This window comes from Corvus cornix, chromosome 27, assembly GCF_000738735.6.
Source record: "Corvus cornix cornix isolate S_Up_H32 chromosome 27, ASM73873v5, whole genome shotgun sequence".
NCBI lineage: Eukaryota > Metazoa > Chordata > Aves > Passeriformes > Corvidae > Corvus > Corvus cornix.
Window position 1 is genome coordinate 2,474,244 of NC_046355.1, and position 20,202 is coordinate 2,494,445.

Sequence of the window (20,202 nt, forward strand, 5' to 3'; positions counted from 1 at the left end):
ATTAAATAAATGAAGTATAATAAAAATATAAAATTAAATAAAACTAAATTATACAAAATAGTAGAACATTATTGTAAGATAAAAGGAAAGTCAAACAAAAAGCCTAAAAAAAAAAACTAATGGAAATTTAAAATAATAGTATAAAATAAAATAGTTAAATAAAATGTAATAAAATAAAACATACATAGAAAATAAAAATTACAGCAGAAGTTAAATAAATAGAGTGAAAGTAAATTTAAAATAAGAATAAAATAAAGTGCAATAAATAAGGCAAGATAAAATAAAGGGAAAACAGGAATAAAAAATAAAATAAAGTAAAATAATAAAATAAAAAACTTAAGAATAATATTTTAAAAGATAAAGTAAAGTAAAATAAAATAAAATAAAATGAAGTAAAATAAAATAAAATAGATTTAAAAATGAAAATATAAAATAAATATAATATAAAAAATAAAGCGAAAAAATAAAAATAAAAATAAAAATAAAAATAAAAATTAGTGAGCTGCAGTAAGCCCCGCCGGGGCAGCGCCGCTGGGCTCCCTCCCTGCAGCGGAGCAGGTGCCGGGGCCGCCTCTGGCTGCGGCCGGGGCGGGGGCCGGGGGGGCGGGCTGAGCGTTTATAGCGCGATAACGCCCCGCAGAAGTTGCAAACGCCGGCGAGCGGCGGCGGGGACGGGCGAGGACGAAGCTCGGCTCGGAGCCGGGGCCGCCCCGCAGCGCCCCGCCATGGGCAACGCGGCCGGGGGGCTGGAGGGGGGCGCGGCCCCGCGGGAGCCCCGCGATCACCGCCCGCAGCCCGGGGCCCCCCCCGCCGCCGCCGCCCCGCCGCCCCCCCGGCAGCCCATGCCCGGGGCCGCCGAGCTGGAGGAGCGCTTCGGCCGCGTCCTGGTGAGCGGGGACGGGCGGCCTCGGCGGGGGGCCGGACCGGACAGGGGGGTCCGGCGGGGAGGGGGCCGGACACAGCGGGGGGGACGGGGGGGAGCCGCTGCGGGGGGCCCGGACCCGCCGGGGGATCTCTCAGCATCCCTACCGGCATCAGCATCGTTGGCAGCGTTACCTCCGTTACCGTCATTATAATGATGGGATTGTTACTATTTCATCCTTCTATTAATTATTTGATTTATTATTTAATTGATAATCTTATTCATAACCGTGACCGCCCCGCTCCCACCTCGTTTCCCCGGGGACGCTCAGCCCTGCCCCGGGATGACCTCCAGCCGCTCCCCCTCCCCTCATCGCTCTCACCTTGGGGGGATCCGGCCCCCAAATTCTTGGGGTGACCCCGAGTCTCGGACCCCGGGCGGGCTCCGCCATGGCGGGATCGGCGGCAGGGCCGGAGCGCGCCGCAGGCAGCCGGTGCTGCGGATGGCGATGCTTCGCTCACCTCCTCCTCCTCCTCCTCCCCCCGGAGCCGGGGATGCCCCCCGGCACCGCTCCCGGCCTCCCGCGGGGTGGGCAGCGGGCGATGCCGGAGCCGCGTTCCCGTGGGATGGATGGCAGCTCCTGGAAACACTCGGAACTGCGGGAGAGCGGCTCCCGCTCGCTCCCTCCGTCCTTGAGCGGGGTGGGCCGGCCGTGACCTTCGCGCCAGGAGGGCCGGCTCCCGCCACCGCGCCACCCGCTCCAGCCTCTATCCCTGCCCTCCCCAAAAACGCTCAGAGAAAAAAAAAAATGCTGCTTTAATCCCCTGAGCCCCTGGCGGGAGATGGAGCCGCTTTGCCGATCCCGCGCCGGGAGCAGCCGCGGGCGCAGCTTCCAGGATGCCGCCACACCGGGATCTGCTCGGTTGGATCCGCTGGGATCTGCTCTGTGGGGTCCCCCATCCCAGCCCTGAGCACAAATTTCTCGGGAGTTTTTTTATCTCGTGGAGTTTATGGGATTATTTCGGGATCATTGCAGCCGGAGCCACTGCAGCTGCAGGGGGATGATACTGAGGGGCTCTGCCTGGTGGGACCCCCGTGGGACCCCCGAAATCCCAAGGAGGGGTTTGCCGTGGGGCACCCGTGGTGGCAGGTGGCTGGGTGGGGTGGTGGTGCCTGTGATGGCTCCGGGTGTCACAGCAGCGGTGGCAGGAAGAGACCTCGGGGTGCTTCCGCTGCGAGGCCCCAGGAAGAGGTACTTTCTGCTGGGCTGGGTCCAGCAGCTTGGAAATCCTAAGACAAAAACTGGTCAGAAAAGGGGAAAGCACCGCTTTAGGCCCTCAGCAGCACCTTCTCTGCCTTCATCCCAAGGGAAAGCCCTTTTCCAGGAGAAGGGAGCACCCAGGGGGTTGGATATGCCCAGACGGGAAGCGGGTGTCTTGTGAAACCGGCTGTCCCAATCCCGCTTCCTCCTTTCGCAGCGTCCCTTCCCCATTCTCAGGGCTGTGGGAGCAGCGGCACCCCGGGGGGATGGGGACAGGGGGTCCCTCTGCCCTCGCCCACCACAAACACGTTCCCTGACTCTGGCTTCAACTTTTCCAGCTCCTGAGCTGGTGAGCTCAGTGATGGAGCAGGTGGTGATGAGCTGGGAATCTCCTGGCGGGACACAATCCAGACCTCACACGTTGCCATGGTTACAGTGATGCCATGAGAGCTCAGCGCAAATCAGTTTTGGGCTGGACATCCCAAATTGCAAGAGCTGGTGGTGCAAAGCCTTGGCAGAAAAGCCCAGGGATGAGCCTAGGGGATCCAAATTGCTGCCAGGAGGGGATGGATACGCCCATTCTGTGCCAAGACATGGGAATTTAGTTACCCAAAACTTTGTTCTCCAAAATTGGCTCCTTCCCAGCTGGGGCACTGTGGCAGATGCCGCTTTGGCAGAGTGATGGGAGGGTTGCCCCGTGCCAAGTGGTTTGGGATATGACGAGGTGGATTTTTGGGATGGAGCAGAGGAGGAGTATCTTTGCTGCTGGGGTAGGGATGCTCAGAGACTCCTGCTTGGAGCAGTTGGGATTTTCCCCCTTTGCATGTCAAGAGGCATTAACTGGGAACATAAAAAGTGGAATTGTGAGTTGAGGTGTGGTGGAGTCAAAATCAAACAGCAGCTGACTGGGGCTGGGGCTGCTCCAGCCGGGAGCTTTTCCTGGTGGGGGCTTTGCTGCCTCTTCTCCCAGGACCTGGGGGGAGTGCAAGGCCAACGTCACCATTGCAGATGTTTGCAGATGTTTGCAGATGTGCTGTTGGCCCCAGCAGCAGGATGGGTCACCAGCGAGCCCTGGCCACAGAGTCGGCCTCGGCTCAAGCAGGAAACGAAACTGGTCCTCAGCTTCCTGCTGGATCCATCCCCAGCCCGGCTCCAGCCCAGTGGCCAAGGCTGGCTGGGGAATGTGGGGCTGCAATAGGGTGTCCCCATGGGGGACGTGTGCCCTGGCAGGGAGGGAAGTGGCCTGTGAGCCAAGAGCTGCTGGATCAGGGACTGGAGAGTGTCCTGGTGCAGGAGCCCCCCTGTGCTGCTGGATCCAGCCCCGGGTGAACCAGGAGGACATCCCAGTGCAGGGTGGGCACCCAGCAGGGATGAGGGCACAGTGATGGGATCAGGCTCCTCTCCCCGACTTGAGCTACAGCAGCTTCTGCTTGTTCTTAAAATAGAGCTGGAGCCGCAGGCGGCAGCGGCCGCTCACCCCAGCCTGCCCCCGCTGCTCCCCCGGCCATCCTGGGGACAGGTCTGCTCCTCCACCGGCTGTCCCTGCTGACACTTGGTGGGTTTGGGGCCTGGCTGGATCCAGGAAGTCCCTGATGGGATGGACTGGTCCTGGGAGCATCCCCTGGCCCAGTTTGCTGCATGAGGGAGGTCGGGGAGCCCTGGTCCTGCTCTGTGCCTTGCACTGAGCCCTGGGAAGAGGCAGGAGGACAAGTCCAGTGGCAGTCAGGGGGCACTGGAGGGGACACCATGGGACGGCTGGCACTGCAGGACTGAGCATGTCCCAAACCACCCCAGGGGTGCTCCGTGGCCATGAGGGATGGAGCATCCCAGGAGTGGCGCGGTCCGTCAGCCACCCGGGCACCTGGAGATGTTGGTCCTCCTGCAGCTGGAGAGAGCCCCTAAGCTGCCATCTGGGGCAGTTCCCTGCCCTGTCCCCTTCCCTGGGGCAGGATTCAGTGCCCGCTGGCTGACTGAAATGTTGTCCCATCCCATGTGCTGCCAAGGCTTTCCATCCCCTCTCTGTGGATGCGCATCCCCCGTGCCCCAGAAACGGCTCCCAGGGTTCAGCCCGGTTCACACTCAGCCTGTCGGGGTTTGCAGCACAAACACTTCCCTGGAGGATGCCGGAACATTCTGTGCTCAGCTCAGCTCGGCTCCGCTCGGTGCTGCCCGCTCACGTGTGGAACAAAAAGAGGTGTCTGACATCCAAAATAGCTCCGTCCCTGGCAGCCATGATAGGAAAAGCTTGTTTTGTACCCAAAAATGATGTTGGTGCTGCTTCACCTGCCCTGCCCTTGGTTTGAGTGTAGGGCTGGCCTGGCTCACCCCACAGCTGGTGTTGGGTCCCAGCCGGCCTCATCCTGGTGCTGGGCATGGCTGGGATGGCACCGCAGGCTCTGTGGCACTTTGAGTCACAGCCGGTTGTTGGGGGACATTTGGTGGCACCCACTCAGTGACGTGGTGGGCTATGAGGCTGCTGGGAAGCCCCGGGCAGGGGTGGGATGAGGGTGCTGGGTGCTGGATGAGGGATGTGGCTGCTGGGGACAAGTCCCTGTGGCTCCTCCATCCTTGTCTCCGAAGGAGGAAGAGGAGGAGGACTAAGTCCTTCTTCTCTGGGGTGCTTGGCTGCTGCTCTGTACATGACCCACCCAGCCCCACATCACCCACCCTGCCCCACCTCCCACACCGCCGGTCCCCGCTCCGCGGCAGGAAATGAGAACCGGTTCCTTTGTGCTGCCGGCTGAGGCTCCTCAGCGGAGCCGCTTCCTCCCCGGCACCACAAGCCCACTCGGGACGCAGCCACCACCCAGTTTGTACCTGACCTGTGCCACATCCTGCCCGCAAGGGAGGGACCGAGGGGCTCGGGCAGAGCCACCTCCACAGGGACAGCCCAGCGTCCCCTGCCCCACCCTCGTGCTGGGTCCTGTCCCACCGTCAGCGCAGGGTCCTGCTTTGTCCGGGTCCCACGTGATGGCTTCAAGCTGCTCCATGTGGCCGGTGCCACCCTCCCCTCTCCGCTGAGGGCACCCAACAGGGTCCCACGGAGGGTGCCAGGGTGCTGGTGGAGCCCTGGGTGGGGTGTTTGGGTGCGTGGTCCCTCTTGGCACAGCGCTGTCCCTTGGTCTGACCCTCATCCATCCCAAGGATGGCAGCTCAGGGACCAGCAATGGGGACACCCAGGTGCTGCTGTCACCTTGCCCATCCCAGAATCCCCCCAGCAGCTCCAGTGGCTTCACAGTGAGGCCATTTCTGACCCTGCAGCCTGACTGTACCCCCTGCCCAGCTCTCTGTGCCAGCCAGCCCCAGACAAACCCAGCTCCTCCCCACCCACAGCTCCTGGTTTTGGCTTCCTGTGAAAGCAGCTTGACAGGTCCTCCCTGGAGGTGGTGGAGAGGTTCCTGTTCTTGCCCACCACAGCGGCACCTCTCCCCTTGGACCTGCTCTTCTGTGGGCAGCCAAAGCCCTGGGAGATGCCTTCCTCCAAGGATGTGGTTGTTCCAGCATGGCATGCACGCCACGTCCCCATCCTCCTCATCAGGGAACCCCAAGACTGGGATTTAGGGGTGACTTGGGGCTGTGCATTGCTCCACGTGCCATCGTGCCAGCCTGCAGGTGCTCTCCAGGTGAGCTGGAGCACCAGAAATTGGATCTTTTAGCAAAATAAATCACCCGTGAGCCGAGCTGAGCGGCAGCCTGGCCCAGGCCATGGTGGGTGTCCCATGAAGGTCACCCCATGGGGTCCCTGAGCAGAGCAGCTCAGAGGCGGGAGCTGCACCCCGCTCACGGCAGGAGCGGTTTCGGCAGCGCCTGGTGCCGAGAGAGGAAACCGCGTCACGTCCTGGGGCAGCCGTGGGGGCTGGGGTTGTGCAACGGTGGCACAGAGAGACGTGGGGACACGCCAGGCCCTGACATCATCGTCTCTTAATAAACACTGGTTTCCTCAGACGGGCTCATCCTGCATCTGTGGTGGGGGGGACTCGGGGGTGACCCCTCCAGCATGGCCTGGGCTCCTGGGTCCCTCAGCCATGTCACCAGTCAGTGTCCCCATCCCTCACCCCATGTGGCCCTGCCAGGACTGGGCTGGCTGAGGCCGGGCACAGGGTGCACTCATGACATGGATGGATGTGTCCAGTTCTTCCTCTTGTCCCCCACCAACACCTCCTGCCCTCCCCTTGGGGACCCTCAGGTGGGGACATTGCTGATGAGTCCATGGCATGCTCACATCATCATCATAGTGATGTTCCCAACCTCCCGCTGTTGTCCTCATCATCCACCAGTGTCCCCATCCTGAGAATGCTGTTCTCATTTCCCCACCACTGTTCCCACTGTCCCACTACTGTCCCCATCTTCTCACTGGAATCTTCATGTCCCACCAGTGGTGTCCCCATTCTCCCACCAACATCCCCATCCTTCCATGGGTATCCCCATGTCCCACTGGTGTCCCCCTGTCCCACTACTGAGCAAGGACACCCAGTGCTGGGTGTGCAAGGGCTGCTACAGCCCCAGGGGTGTTTTTGGGGTGACCCCCAGTGCTGACACCCTTCACCCACAGAATTCCATGAACCTGCCCCCGGACAAGATGAAGCTGCTCAACCAGTACGACAACGAGAAGAAGTGGGAGCTAATCTGTGACCAGGTGAGGTCCAAGCTCACAGCATCCCCAGTGCTGTCCCTGTCCCCAAGTGCCACTCGTGGCATCAATCTGGCTGTACCGAGCACTGACATCCATCTCATTACTGACACAACACCTTATTAACCTCATTAAGCATTGATGCGGTTGGGGTGGGGACAGGGACACTGTGGCTGCTGTGGGGACAGTGGCATGTCCCCGTGCCACAGCAGGTGGCCCAGTTTCAGCCTCTCTCTGGGGCTCGCAGGAGCGTTTCCAGGTGAAAAACCCTCCGTCCGCCTACATCCAGAAGCTGAAGAGCTACTTGGACACGGGTGGTGTCAGCAGGAAGGTGAGGGGTCCCCGTTGCACCCCGGTCCCCTGGTCCCCATCCCAGGCTGGGCACAGGCACGGTGCCAATGGCTGTCCCTGTCCCACAGTTCAAGAGACGAGTGCAGGAGTCCACGCAGGTGCTCCGGGAGCTGGAGATTTCCCTGAGGACCAACTACATCGGGTAAGGGTGGGGGTGGCACTGCCACCCAGCCGCTGCCACTGTCTCCGGGGTGGGGATGGACGTGCTGCTGGCTCTGGCTGGAGGGTGACAGCAGGATTTGGAGGCTGTGGCCCCATCCTGCCCTCCTGGGGGGGCTGAGGGTGCTGAGGCAGATGGGGGTGCTGTGGGGTCTGAACCCCATATTGGGTCTCTGGTACCCCCTGGGTGCCAGGAGGGACCCTGCCCCCACCCTGGGTGTCCTGACCCCTTGTGAGGTGGTGGGTGCCCATGGTCCCCAGGGCCAGGCTGTCCTGTGGTGGCAGTGGTGGCAGCAGTGGCAGCGGTGGCAGTGGTGACAGGAGAGCCCTTGGGCTGTGTCCCCCATATATCAGGGACACCATGGCACTCACCTGGCCTCAGAGAAATGCCAGCTCATGGTGCCACCTCATGTCCCCAGCGTGTTCCACCCTTGCTGGGGAGCTCTGACCAGGGGGGGTGGCTCCACCGAGGGTCTGAGGGCGCGGGGAGAGAGAATGTGAGGGTTGGCAGAGCCCTCTAACCCTCTGCACCCTCCAGCTGGGTCCAGGAGTTCCTCAACGAGGAGAACAAGGGGTTGGACGTGCTGCTGGAGTACCTCGCCTTTGCCCAGTGCTCTGTCGCGTACGTCTCCACCGGGTGCTCCGTCCCCAAGGCTGGGATCAGCCTCCCCTGGGGCTCAGCGGGGCTGGGGGGTCCCTGGGGGTGCCCTCCCTTCTCATCAGGGCGATGCTCCATGGCTGGGGCTGAGCAGAACATCCCCGACATCCCTGAGGGGCATCTGCCCGTATTGGGGTGCCACATCTCACCCGTCCCCATGTCCCCACGGGCCACCAGGTATGACATGGAGAGCACAGAGAACAGCAGCCCCGGCTCTGACAAGGGCAAGGAGCGGTCGCTGGAGGACCTGAACAAAAGCACCTCCTCGTCCCCCACCCAGGGCTCCTCCAAAATGCGGCCCCTCACTGTAAGGTAACGTGTGGTCCCGTCCCCAACTGTCCCCTGTCCCTGTGCCATGTCCCCGCTCTTGCCTCGCTGCACCCCCGGCCGCGCCGCGCTTGGAGAGGGGCTTGGCAGGGAGACGCAGGCTCGGTCCTAAAAATGGGTGCCCATTGCTGGTTTAAGGGTAGGGCCAAAGCCGCATCCCCCTGTGTGCCCCTAGGGGCTGGGCTGGATCCGTGTCCCCACCCTGGCACTGAGACCGTCCTGGGGTGCTCTGGTTAAACCCCAGGAACACACAAAAATTGGGGGTGTTGGAGATTTTGGGAGAGCAAATCTCAGCCCCCTGGTTTAAACTCGGGGCGGAGGGACGGGCCTGTGTCCCCCGAAGCCGGTCCTGGTGGCTGGTGGCTCTCGCTTGGTGCCGCTCGCCCGCAGCCCCGTCTAACCCCGCTCTTCTCTTGCACGCTGCCGGGGACGCGCTGACGGTAGGTGACGGGGCACTGGCGGGACGGGGACACCCCACGGGACCCCGCTGCTGGTCACCGGTATTGGGGACAGGGCCTGCGGAGCATCCCCGGTGGGCGGGGGGTCCCAGGGACACCCCACCGCGGTCGCCCCAGGAGCTGTAACGTGGCACCCCGGGGACCGCGGGGGTCCCTCGCCGCCTGCCAGCAGCTCTGGAGGAGCCGGGGTGTCCCTCCCAGCCCCAGAGACAGGTCAGGAGGGACGTGGCACCCGCAGGGGGTCCCATCCCTTGTCCCCGAGGCCGGGTGTCCCCGGGGCGGCGCGGGAGCCCCGTTTCTCCCTCCTGTCCTGCAGGCTCTAACGCGCCTCCAGCTGCTGCCTCTCGAACCAGCACATCCACACCCTCCTCCGCCACGTCCACCCCAGCGTCCCCTGCGGTGCCCCGGGCAGCGATGGGGACAGTGCCCCCAGGTCACCCGGCAGCTCCTGCCCGCCCCGGTGAGCCTCCGAGACCACCCGTGTGCACGAGGGGGCCCCAAATCCCGTCCCACGCCACATCACCCCCCGCCCGAGGGCTTCTAGATGGACACGGACACGGGGGTTTCTCCCGTGGGGTGCGGCCGCCCGGGTACCCCGGTGTCCCCCGCCCCCGCTGCCACCCCCATGCGCTGTCCCCTCCCCGCTTTGCGCTGCGCCCGCGGCCGCCCCGGGCCCCGCTGAGCCGCGCTCTCCCCGCCCAGGCTGAACCCCTCGCACAGCAGGAAGACGCTGCGCAACTCGCGGCTCGTCAGCCAGAAGGACGATGTCCATGTGTGCATCATGTGCCTCCGCGCCATCATGAACTACCAGGTGCGAGTGGGCGGCATCCGCGGGGATCCTCCCGGGGCTCCCCCGGGATCCCCCGCGCCTGCGGTGGCAGCTTCGGGGTGGGACCGGGTCTGCATCCCCTGGTTCTGAGATGTCCTCATCCAACCTCCTGTCTGGTGGGGACGTGGCATGGAGGTGTCCCAAGGTCCTGGAGTGTCTCCAGGGGGACACGCGATGCCATTAATGCTCCTTTCCCCTCCCCAAGTCTGGCTTCAGCCTGGTGATGAACCACCCAGCCTGTGTCAACGAGATCACCCTGAGCCTCAACAACAAGAGTGCCAGGTAGGAGCTGCCCTGTCCCCTGCTGTCCCTTGTCCCCCCGTCCCCTCACCAGCCCCATGGCCCCAACCCCCTCACACCGCGTGTTCCTGCAGAACCAAGGCTCTGGTGCTGGAGCTGCTGGCCGCCGTCTGCCTGGTTCGAGGTGGCCACGACATCATCCTGGCTGCCTTTGACAACTTCAAGGAGGTGAGTCCCCAGCAGGGACACCCAGTCCCCACATGAACATCTGTGCTCCAGCTGGGTTTGTGCCTCAGTTTCCCTGTGTGTGGCAGAGCCCTGTGCCATCCTCAAAATGCCAATCTCTGGCTCACTTAGGGATGTTCCAGTCACTGAGCTTGATGTCCCCATGCCAGCCTGTGTCCCCAGGGCCATGTCCCAGCTGGGCTGGGTGCCTGGCAGCACCAGTCAGGGTTGGGATGGTGTCACCAACGGGGACCTCCTGTCCTGCCACCCTCCTGGGTGTCCCCTGGCCATGTCCTCCGTGACCTTCAGCCCCCTGCTCCCCTCCAGGTCTGCGGGGAGAAGAACCGCTTCGAGAAGCTGATGGAATATTTCCGAAACGAGGACACCAACATCGACTTCATGGTGAGTGGCTGCTGGCGCTCGTGCTTTGCTGTCCCCAGGGCATCATGTCACCCAGGCTGCTGCACCGTGCCCAGGCCATTATGCCCCAAGAGCCCCTAAGCCACCACACTGTCCCCGTGCCAGCATGCCACAAGGGATGCTGAGCCACCAAACTCTCCCCAGGCCACCATGTCCTCAAGGGCTGCTGAGCCACCCTGCTGTCCTGGGGGTGGCGTGTCCCAAGGGCTGCCGTGTCCAAGGGCTGCCAGGCTGTTCTGCTGTCCCCAGGGGCTTCTAAGCCACCACACTGTCCCCAAGGGCTTTGTGTCCCCAAGGGCTTCTAAGCCACCGAACTGTCCCCAGGCCATCATGTCCCCAAGGCCAAGGTGCTGTCCCCAGGCCACCATGTCCCCAGGACTGTGCAAACCACCATGCACTCCCCAGGGGCACCGTGTCCCTGCGGGCCACCAACCCCCCATGCAGCCCCCAGGGCAGTGTCCCCATGGGCCACCCTGCCCCTGTGCTGTGCCTGTGGCCGCGCTGAGCCGTGTCCCCGCAGGTGGCCTGCATGCAGTTCATCAACATCGTGGTGCACTCGGTGGAGAACATGAACTTCCGCGTGTTCCTGCAGTACGAGTTCACCCACCTGGGGCTGGACCAGTACCTGGAGGTGGGTGACCCCGAGGGGGGGTGCCGGGGGTGCTGCCAGTGCTGATGGTGACCCCGGCTGTCCCTCGGCAGACTCTGCGCCTCACCGAGAGCGACAAGCTGCAGGTGCAGATCCAAGCCTACCTGGACAACGTCTTCGACGTGGGGGCCATGCTGGAGGACTCGGAGACCAAGACGGCGGTGCTGGAGCACATGGAGGAGCTGCAGGAGCACGTCAGCCAGGTGGGCCGTGGGCGCGTGGGCAGAGCCGCTGACGCAAGCCCCGAGGGAGGGATGAGGACGGGGCTGAGCGGCGGCGCCTCGTCCCCCACAGTTGACGGAGAAGCTGCAGGATGCGGAGAACGACTCCATGGCCAAGATAGCGGAGCTGGAGAAGCAGCTGAGCCAGGCGCGGCGGGAGCTGGAGGCGCTGCGGGTGAGCCAGGGGCGCCGCGGTGCTGAGGGAAGGCTGGGGCTGAGGGACCGGGGACTGAGGGGTGCAGTGGGACACCGGTGACCTGCCGGGCGTTGTCACCTCTCCAGGAGCAGCTGAGCCCCCCGCGGCCGCCCAGCCCGCCATCCCCGCAGCCCCAGGAGTGCTACAGGCTGGCGCTGGAGCGGCGGCTGGCGGAGCTCGAGGAGAAGGGGTTGGTGCAGATCCTGCGTGGGCCCGACGGAGACGTCGCCATCGAGATTGTCCCCGTTGTCATAGAAACCCCCGCAGCCCCCGTGGTTTCTGGAGAGGCCACTGCCACCGCCGACACCACTGCCTCCTGCACAGGTACCGCGGGTGCAAGGGGATGTCCCCGTCCCGGCGGGGACACCTGGCACAAAGGAGGGGTGGCAGCGAGTCTCTGGGCACAGAAACCGAGGCGGGGGTGTGGGGATGTGCCCAAGGGCTCAGGATAATGCGGTGGCAGAGGGAGCGTGGCGGTGGCACCGTGCCCTGCTGTGTCACCGTCTCACCCACCTCTTCTTTCCCTTGCAGATGCTCCGGCTCTGGCTCCAGCCCCCCCGCCCCCACCAGCACCTGCTGCCCCCCGCCCCCACCCCCTCCACCCCCCCCACCTCTGCCGGGGGCTGAGCCCGTCCCCCCCCCACCCCCTGCACCCCCTCTGCCCACAGGCACCGCCCCCCCCCCGGCTCCCCCACTCCCGGGTGCCCCAGTGCCGCCACCCCCCCCACCGCTCCCGGGGGGGCTGGAGGGGCCCGTGCCCCCCCCTCCACCACCCCCACCCCTCGGTGGGGAGCCCCCAGCCGGGCCGGGTGCCCCCCCCACTGCCAACAGTTCAGGTGAGTGTGGCCCAGGGATGGTGGGGATGTTCCCTGGAGGGGTCTGGGGGCACCCTGGAGTGGGTTTGGGACCCCCCCTGTGACGTGCCCCCCCCGCCTGTGACCCTGCAGTGAAGGTGAAGAAGCCGATCCAGACCAAGTTCCGCATGCCCGTCTTCAACTGGGTGGCCCTGAAGCCGAGCCAGATCGACGGCACCGTCTTCACCGAGCTCAACGACGAGAAGGTGCTGCAGGTGAGCACTCGGGGACGAGGGGCCGGGCACAGGGTGCCTGGGTGGGTCAGTGCCCCAGGCCATGCTGACGGTGCCTCGTGCCCACCCTGCACCCGCCTGCGGTGTCACAGGGCTGCAGGAGGAGCGGGAGGTCAGGAAAACTCCTTAGCACCATGGAGAGGGACAGCATGGGATCAGGCGTGCTTCTCCTCTGTCCCTGTCCTTGTCCCTTTGCTCCATCCTCATCCTCACATCTGTCTTTTTCTTCTTCCTCATCTCCATCCTCTGGTCCCCTCACCCCCGCCTTATCCCACCCGTCCCCTCGCCTGCCCCTGTACTTGTCCCCTTGTTCCATCCTCATTCCCCTGCTTCACCTCAATCCTCCTCTCACCCTTATCCCGTTCCTCTGGCCCCATCCTCACCGCGGATGTCCCGTGCCACCTCCCTGCTGTGCCCACAGCCCTGTGTCCCCACAGGAGCTGGACATGAGTGACTTTGAGGAGCAGTTCAAGACCAAGGCGCAGGGCCCCGCCCTGGACATCAGTGCCCTCAAGGCCAAGGCCACGCAGAAGGCCCCCTGCAAGGTGACCCTCATGGAGTCCAACCGGGCCAAGAACTTGGCCATCACCCTGCGCAAGGGCGGCCGCAGTGTCCAGGACATCTGCACGGCCATCGAGACGTGAGTGCTCCCCCCCGGGGTGGAGCAAGGTCGGGATAAGGTCGGGCGCAGCCCAGCTGGACCAAGGGGTTGGGATGGTGGGGGTTTGGTGGGATGCAGGGATCAGTGTGGGGGTGCAGGGACAAGATACAGAGGGATGGAGAGATGGAGGGATCAGATGCAGGGATGGAGAGACGCAGGAATGAGATACGAGACACAGGACTGTGGGGGCCAGACAGAGAGACAGAGGGACGCAGAGACCGGTTGTGGGGATGGAGGGGTGCAGGACCAGATGCAGAGAGACGGAGGGATGCAGGAACCAGATGTGAGATGGAGGGATGTGGGGACCAAAGATAGAGAGATGGAGGGATCCATATGGAGAGATAGAGAGATGCAGGGTCCGGGTATAGAAAGATGGAGCGATGCAGGAACCAGCTGTGGGGGCGGAAGGATGTTCGGGACCTGCGGCAGGGTCTGACAGTGCCAGGGGTGTCCCCTCCCTGCAGGTACGACCAGCAAGTCCTGAGCCTCGACTTCCTGGAGCTGCTGCTGCGCTTCCTGCCCACCGAGTACGAGCGGACCCTGATCGGGAAGTTCGAGCGCGACCAGCAGCCGCCAGAGGAGCTCTCGGACGAGGACCAGTTCATGATCCGCTTCAGCAAGATCCCGCGCCTGGCCGAGCGCATGAACGTCATGATCTTCCTGGGCAGCTTCGGTGACACAGCCCAGCTGCTCATGCCGGTGTGTGCCGGGGACGGGCGGGGCGGGGGCTGCGCGGGGGCGGCTCCTGCGGCGACACTCAACCCTTCCCTCCCTCCCACAGCAACTCAACGCCATCATCGCCGCCTCCATGTCCCTCAAGTCCTCCAGCAAACTGCGCCACATCCTCGAGGTGAGGGCTTTGGGGCGAAGTGGCCCCGATGGGTGCACACCCAGTGCTGGCAGGGTGTCTGTAGGCACTGCGCCCTCCTGGTCCTGTGTCCCCAAGCCGTGGTGTCCCTGCAGATCGTCCTGGCCTTCGGGAACTACATGAACAGCAGCAAGCGTGGAGCTGCCTACGGCTTCCGGCTGCAGAGCCTCGACGCGGTAGGGTCGGCATGGGGTGCCTGGTGTGGGGGTGATCGGGGGCACTGCCACTGCCAGGGACCAGCCCTGGGGACAGAGGGACACAAGGATCAGCTGTAGGCATGGAAGGACACAGGAGCCTGCTGTGGGGAGGGATACAAGGACCAGCAGTAGGGATGAGGAACATGAGGTTGAGCTGTGGGGATGGAGGGATGAAGAGACTGAGTATAGGGTTGGAGAGGCAGGGGGAGGACGTAGAGGGATGGAGATATAGGAATGAGGTTGAACGGATGGAGACCTGATGTGGAGAGGTTAAAGGATTCAAGGACCTTGATGGAGGAAGGATGGGATGAAGGAAGATGGGAACCAGGTGTGGGGACAGAGCGATGCAGACCCAGCCATGGAGATGGAGAAAGATGGGAATCAGCCATGGGAACGGAGGGATGCAGACCTGGCTGGGGGATGGAGGGATGCAGACCCAGCCACCAGAGGCAGCCCCGGGCAGGGTGAGGGCGTGGTGGTTGCGGGTCGGGGCTGACTCTGCCCTTGCCCCAGCTCCTGGAGATGAAGTCGACAGACCGCAAGCAGACGCTGCTGCATTACCTGGTGCGGGTGATCATGGAGAAGTACCCGGAGCTCACCGGCTTCCACACCGAGCTGCACTTCCTCGACAAGGCAGGCACAGGTAGTGCCCACGGGTCCCGGGCTGGGGGTCGAGGCAGCCCCTGGCACTCTGAGCCTGCCCCGACCCTGCACTGCTCCCCTCCCGCAGTGTCCCTGGACGGCGTCCTGCAGGACGTGCGGAGCCTGCAGCAGGGCATGGAGCTGACCCGCAGGGAGTTCATGAGACAGGACGACAGCCCCGTGCTCAAGGACTTCCTCAAGGTCAACTCAGAGGTGATGGAGAAGCTGCAGGCTGACAGCAAAACCGCCAAGGTGGGTGCTGGGGTGGGGCAGGGTCGTGGGGGCAGTCCCCTGCATGGGGACACCCTGGGGTGGCCTCTGCTCACACCTCTGCCCCATGGGAGAGGCTCCTGTTTGGGATGTGGCTCTGCTGGGACAGCCAGGAGGGATATGGGGCGGGATGGGGAGGTGGGAGAGGCTGGAAGGAGGCGGCACGCGATGTGCACCGCTGCCCAGCCCCAGCCCGCGGATCGGGTGTCTCTGCCCACAGGAAGCATATGAGTCAGCTGTGGAGTATTTCGGGGAGAACCCCAAGACCAGTCCCCCCACCACCTTCTTCCCCATGTTCATGCGCTTCATCAGAGCCTACAAGGTAGGAGGGGGCATCTCCTCCTCTCTGTTTCTGAGGAGGAGATTTGGGGAGGAGATTCGGGGCATCTGACCCCACTTGGGAGCAATCAGCAGAAGCCACAGGCAAGGCTTGGGCTCGTGGGGCCAGGAGACCCTGGGGCTCGGGAATGCCTTTGGGATGGTCAGAGATGTTGGAACTGGGTTGGGGTGAGCTGGGGGCTGTGAGGGGAGGAAGGAGGGGGGCTGCAGTCCTGGACTCCCCTGGCTCAGCACACCCTTCCTGCACCTCTCCCCAGAAAGCAGAGCAGGACATCGAGCTGTGGAAGAAACAAGAGGCTGCGGCCAAAGAGGCGGAATCCGGCTCCCCTGGCAGCGAGCAACAGCCCGAGGTGAAGACGCCCCCATATCTGTGTCCTGGTGGGGTCCCAGCCCCAGCCCTGAGCGGGCTGAGTGGTGGGGAAGGACTAAACGGGTCCTGGGGAGGGAGAGCTGGGTGGGAGGTGAAGGTGAGGATACCCCATCTCCTCTGGGGTGTGATCACACCACTCAACCGCCCTGTTCCCTCCCCAGCTGCCTGTCCAGAAGGCCAGGAGGCAGCAGATGGACATGATTGCTGAGCTGAAGAAGAGGCAGATGGTGAAGGAGCCGCTCATCTACGAAGGCAAAGATGGGGCCATCGAGGATATAATTTCAGGTGAGAGATGATTTCAGGTGAGCAGCCAGGTGTCCCCACATCACAGACCCAGAGCTGAGGGCTGCAGGGGCTGTCACAGGAGCTGGAGGGTCACCAAGCCCCATCATTGGGACCAACCCTACCAGCAGCACCTTCCCATCCCACATGGCAAAGCTGCCGAGTGCTCCCTGACCTGTCTCATATCTCTTCCTCCTCTTCTGCTTCTTCCTCCTCTCTCCTCCTCCTGCTCCTCCTCGCTGTCTCTGGATCGCTCTGCTCAGCTCTCAAAACTGTCCCTTTCACGGCCCGGACGGGCAAACGCTCGTCCCGGCTCTTCTGCGACATGAGCTTCAACGAGGAGAGCCCTCTGTAGGTAACGTGGGGCCGCGGGGCCGGCGCAGGGGGGCGGGGGCTGCCGGGCTTCCCCCTCCCCGCCGGGGTTTCTCCAGGTGTGTGGCCGGATTTGCCCCACGCTGAACCCCAACCCCGGGGGCACCCGGGATCAGCCCCCGGTGCTGTGCTGGGCTCCGAGAGCCGAGGGTCGCGGTCCCACGGGCTGATTGTTCGTAGCTGCTGCTCCTCCCGTCCTTGCGTGCGGCTCTTGGCTCCTCCTGAGTATCCTCATACCCAGAGGGGCGATCCCGGGCAGAGACAGGACAGGGAGGAAGGGTTTTAAACTAAAAGTTTAAAAGGAGAGTTTTAGGTTGAAGGTTCGGAAAAATTCATTCCTGTGAGGGTGAACCTTGGCACAGGGAAGCTGTGGCTGCCCCTGGGTCCCTGGAAGTGTCCAAGGCCAGGTTGGACGGGTCTTGGAGCACCTTGGGATAGTGGAAGGTGTCCCTGCCCGTGGCAGGGGTGGCACTGGATGAGCTTTAGGGTCCCTCCGACCCAAACCATTCCATGTGTCTGTGATGGGTGATCCCAGCCATCCCGGGTGGGCAGTGAAGCTCACGCAGCCCCTGCGCTTCCCCCGGTGCAGATCTGCGGAACAACCCGTACCGGCGGGGGGACAAGGCCCGCGGCAGCGCCAAGAAACGCGCGGCGGGGCAGAGCCTGCAGGCGACGCCGGACATCGCGCTGTGACCGGCGCCGTCCCTGCAGCTCCGGGACCGGGGCAGGACCATCCTCCCGACACAGATGGGACCGCAGGATGTCAGTCCCGCAGCCCGGGGCTCGGCGGGGTGGAGGGACAGTGCCTGCTCCGAGCTTCTCCAGCCGCTTAACGTGCCAGCTCCACCCTGCCCGCCTGGGGTCTGGTACGGGCACCCCCGGCGCTTGCTTGGCGATGTCCCTGAGCTCCTTTCCCCAGGCTGGCGGGGCTGGGGAACCCTCCTGGCTACGGACAGGGAGGGGGAAGCACAGAAAGGGCCCCAACTTGTCCTGGAAGGAAAAGAGGGGCTGTCCCATCCCTACCCCGGCGCTGCTCCCTCGCACGCCAGCCGCGGGGCCAGCCCTGCGCACCGGCGTGTCCCACTCCTCAGCTTGCTGGTGCCTTTGATTGCCGCTGCGGGAGGGGAGGGGGTGCCAGCGGGGACACGGCGGTCCCCGCACATCTCCCCCGCCTCCTCCGGCCCCGCAGAGCCCCTCGAGATCCGCGTTCTCCTGCGCTGCAGAGCCAGCGAAGCGCTGCTGCAAAGCTCCCACCCTGGGCACCTCCCGGCCCCACCGGCTGGCAGCGGTGCTATTTTACATGATTTTGTGTCTTCCTTCAAATTTCTCTGTGCTGCGGCAGCAAGGATGGGAACACCCCCACACAGGGTGCCCCCAAGGCTGTGGCGAGCAGCGCTGGGCTGTTCCTCGCCGCAGGAGAGGCTCCGTAGCTGCGACAGTCAGCAGCAGGGACGAGCCCCTGCGAGGTGGTGGCACCTCCGCCCACCAGCATCCACCTGCACTGTCGGAGCTGGAGCCTCTGGGATAAACCGGGACTGTCAGCCCGGGGTGGGACACGCAGGAGACGCCGGCAGCCTCCAGCCCCGCAGCAACCGCGATCCCAAAGGCTGCGGGGTCCCTGCTGCCACCAGGCAGGAGGGGCCCGAGAGCCGCACGAGATTCTCGGTACCGCACTGGACCCGACTGTCGCTCCCTCCCCTGCGCCGCCGCTGCTGAGTAACCCCCGAGCCCGCAGAGCCGCAATGAAACCTCTCGGTGCATTCGCTTCATAAACGGCCCCCGCTCGTCCCGATGCGAGGACGCGCCTCCCTCCTCCTGTCCCTCCTCCTGTCCCTTCCCGCTGGTCCCAGCTTTAGCCAGAGCAGCCGCTGCTTCCTGCTGTATTTAAGCTGCTTCAGCGCCGGCTCCGTGTCCGGGGACGGATGGGAAATGAATGTGTAACTTATAAATGCCTTTAAGCCAGAAATGTAAACCATTAACTGCTCATTTGTATACATTATTTTTATATACTGAAGGCCTGTTTAATCTAAAGCAGAACTGGTAATAAAATGTCTCAGAGGATAAACGACTTGTCTGGGAGAAGGGTTTGCATGGGGGGGCGATGCTGTCATGGAGGGAGGGAGAAAAGGAAGGAAAGATGGAATGAGGGAAGGATGGAGGGAGGAAGGGAGAGAGGGAAGGAGGAAAGAAGGGAGGAAGGGGGGGAAGATGAAGGGAGGGATGGAAAGATGGAGGGAGTGGCTGTGGCTGCCCATGGATCCCTGGAAATGTCCAAGGCCAGGTTGGAAAGGACTTGGAGGAGCCTGGGATAGTGGGAGGTGAGAGGGTGGAAGATGATCTTTGGGTCCCTTCCAACCCAAACCAGTCTGGAATTCTAGCAACCAACCACCCACCATTTTTTGAGGACAACGGATCTGAGGTCTGTTCACAGCACAGACACGTGGGTGCATGACAGCACAAAAAATGTGTTTCAAGATAACTGTCCTCGCTCAGCAGCCCGGCCACAGCCCCCCAGCCCGCTGGGCTCGCTTACAGGAAGGATCCAGCTCCGTGCAGACATACAGCTCCTGCAGCAGCAGCAGCAGAGGGGCTGCAGCACTGGGAGGTGTGAGGGGATCCCCAGAGCCCTGCCTGCCTCACCCTTGCACCTCCCAAGGCAAGACTGAGCAGCTCCCAGTGCAGCAAATCCCCCACAATGGGACAGAGGGAGAACAAGGGACTGCGTGGAAGGAGAGAGATGCCAGGATACTCAGCAAAGCCTGGGCTTAGATCCATCAAAGTTAGTGCTGCCTCTTCAGCCCCAGAAATCACAGAATCCTGGAATATCCTGAGCTGGAAGGGATCCCAAAGAATCACCCAGTCCAACTCCTGCCCTGCACAGACACCCCGACAATCCCATCCTGTGAATCCCTGAGAGTGGTGTCCAAATGCTCCGAGAGCTCTGGCAGCCTCGGGGCCAGGACCGTTCCCTGGAGAGCCTGGGCAGGGCCCAGCACCCTCCCTGACTTCTCCTGCATCCCCCAAACCCACAGGTAATTAATATATAGCAGAGTTTAATCAGACCAGGCTCCCCTTCCTGGAAAATGTCTTACTCAGCATCGCCGTCTTGTTCTCTGGGACAGCACATCAAACCACTAGCAACAACAACAAAAATGATCTTTTTTTTTTTTTAGCTTTATTTTTTTTCCCTGTGAAAATGCAGGTCAAAAACATTAACTTCAAGAAATCACAGTTTTATAAAGTGTCATTCATTCCATACAAGCTCCTCGTTCCAGCACCTTCCCCCACTGCCCATCCCCAAAAGATCCTCAGCTCCATCTCACCTCACCAACAGGGATTTTTCCAGACTTCCGGAAGGAGCTGCACACAAGAGCCATCTGTGTTTATCACTCCTACTTGTCCTCTCCACCCTGAGCTGGGGTTCTGTCCTAAACACTCGTTATGAAACCTGACAGTTCCAGCCAAATTTGAACTAGGATAATGCAAATCTTCCCCGACTTTCTGCTGTCAGTATTGCCTTCATCTGGAAGCCGGGTTGTTTGTGCCTGTCACAGCAAAGTGACAAGCCAAGGGAAGAGGAAACTGTCCTGGCAGCAGGAGCGAGCCAGGGAGAGCTCAGGCTGGCTGG

General features: G+C 62.3%; 1 protein-coding gene across 1 annotated transcript; it reads left to right on the forward strand.

Moving 5' to 3' along the window:
- The first annotated feature begins 802 nt into the window (after positions 1-802).
- On the forward strand, positions 803-18,642 carry FMNL1 (formin like 1). The gene is given in 29 exon segments (XM_039565775.1): positions 803-887; positions 6,676-6,759; positions 7,001-7,084; positions 7,173-7,246; positions 7,802-7,885; positions 8,099-8,233; positions 9,041-9,166; positions 9,409-9,517; positions 9,741-9,817; positions 9,910-10,003; positions 10,328-10,402; positions 10,941-11,051; positions 11,123-11,272; positions 11,364-11,465; positions 11,573-11,722; positions 11,725-11,810; positions 12,018-12,322; positions 12,434-12,555; positions 13,011-13,213; positions 13,699-13,933; positions 14,016-14,084; positions 14,198-14,278; positions 14,813-14,942; positions 15,030-15,193; positions 15,432-15,533; positions 15,808-15,900; positions 16,082-16,205; positions 16,466-16,553; positions 17,164-18,642. Coding segments are annotated over 29 exon segments (3,546 nt in total). The 5' UTR covers positions 803-842; the 3' UTR covers positions 17,408-18,642.
- Positions 18,643-20,202: the final 1,560 nt, after the last annotated feature.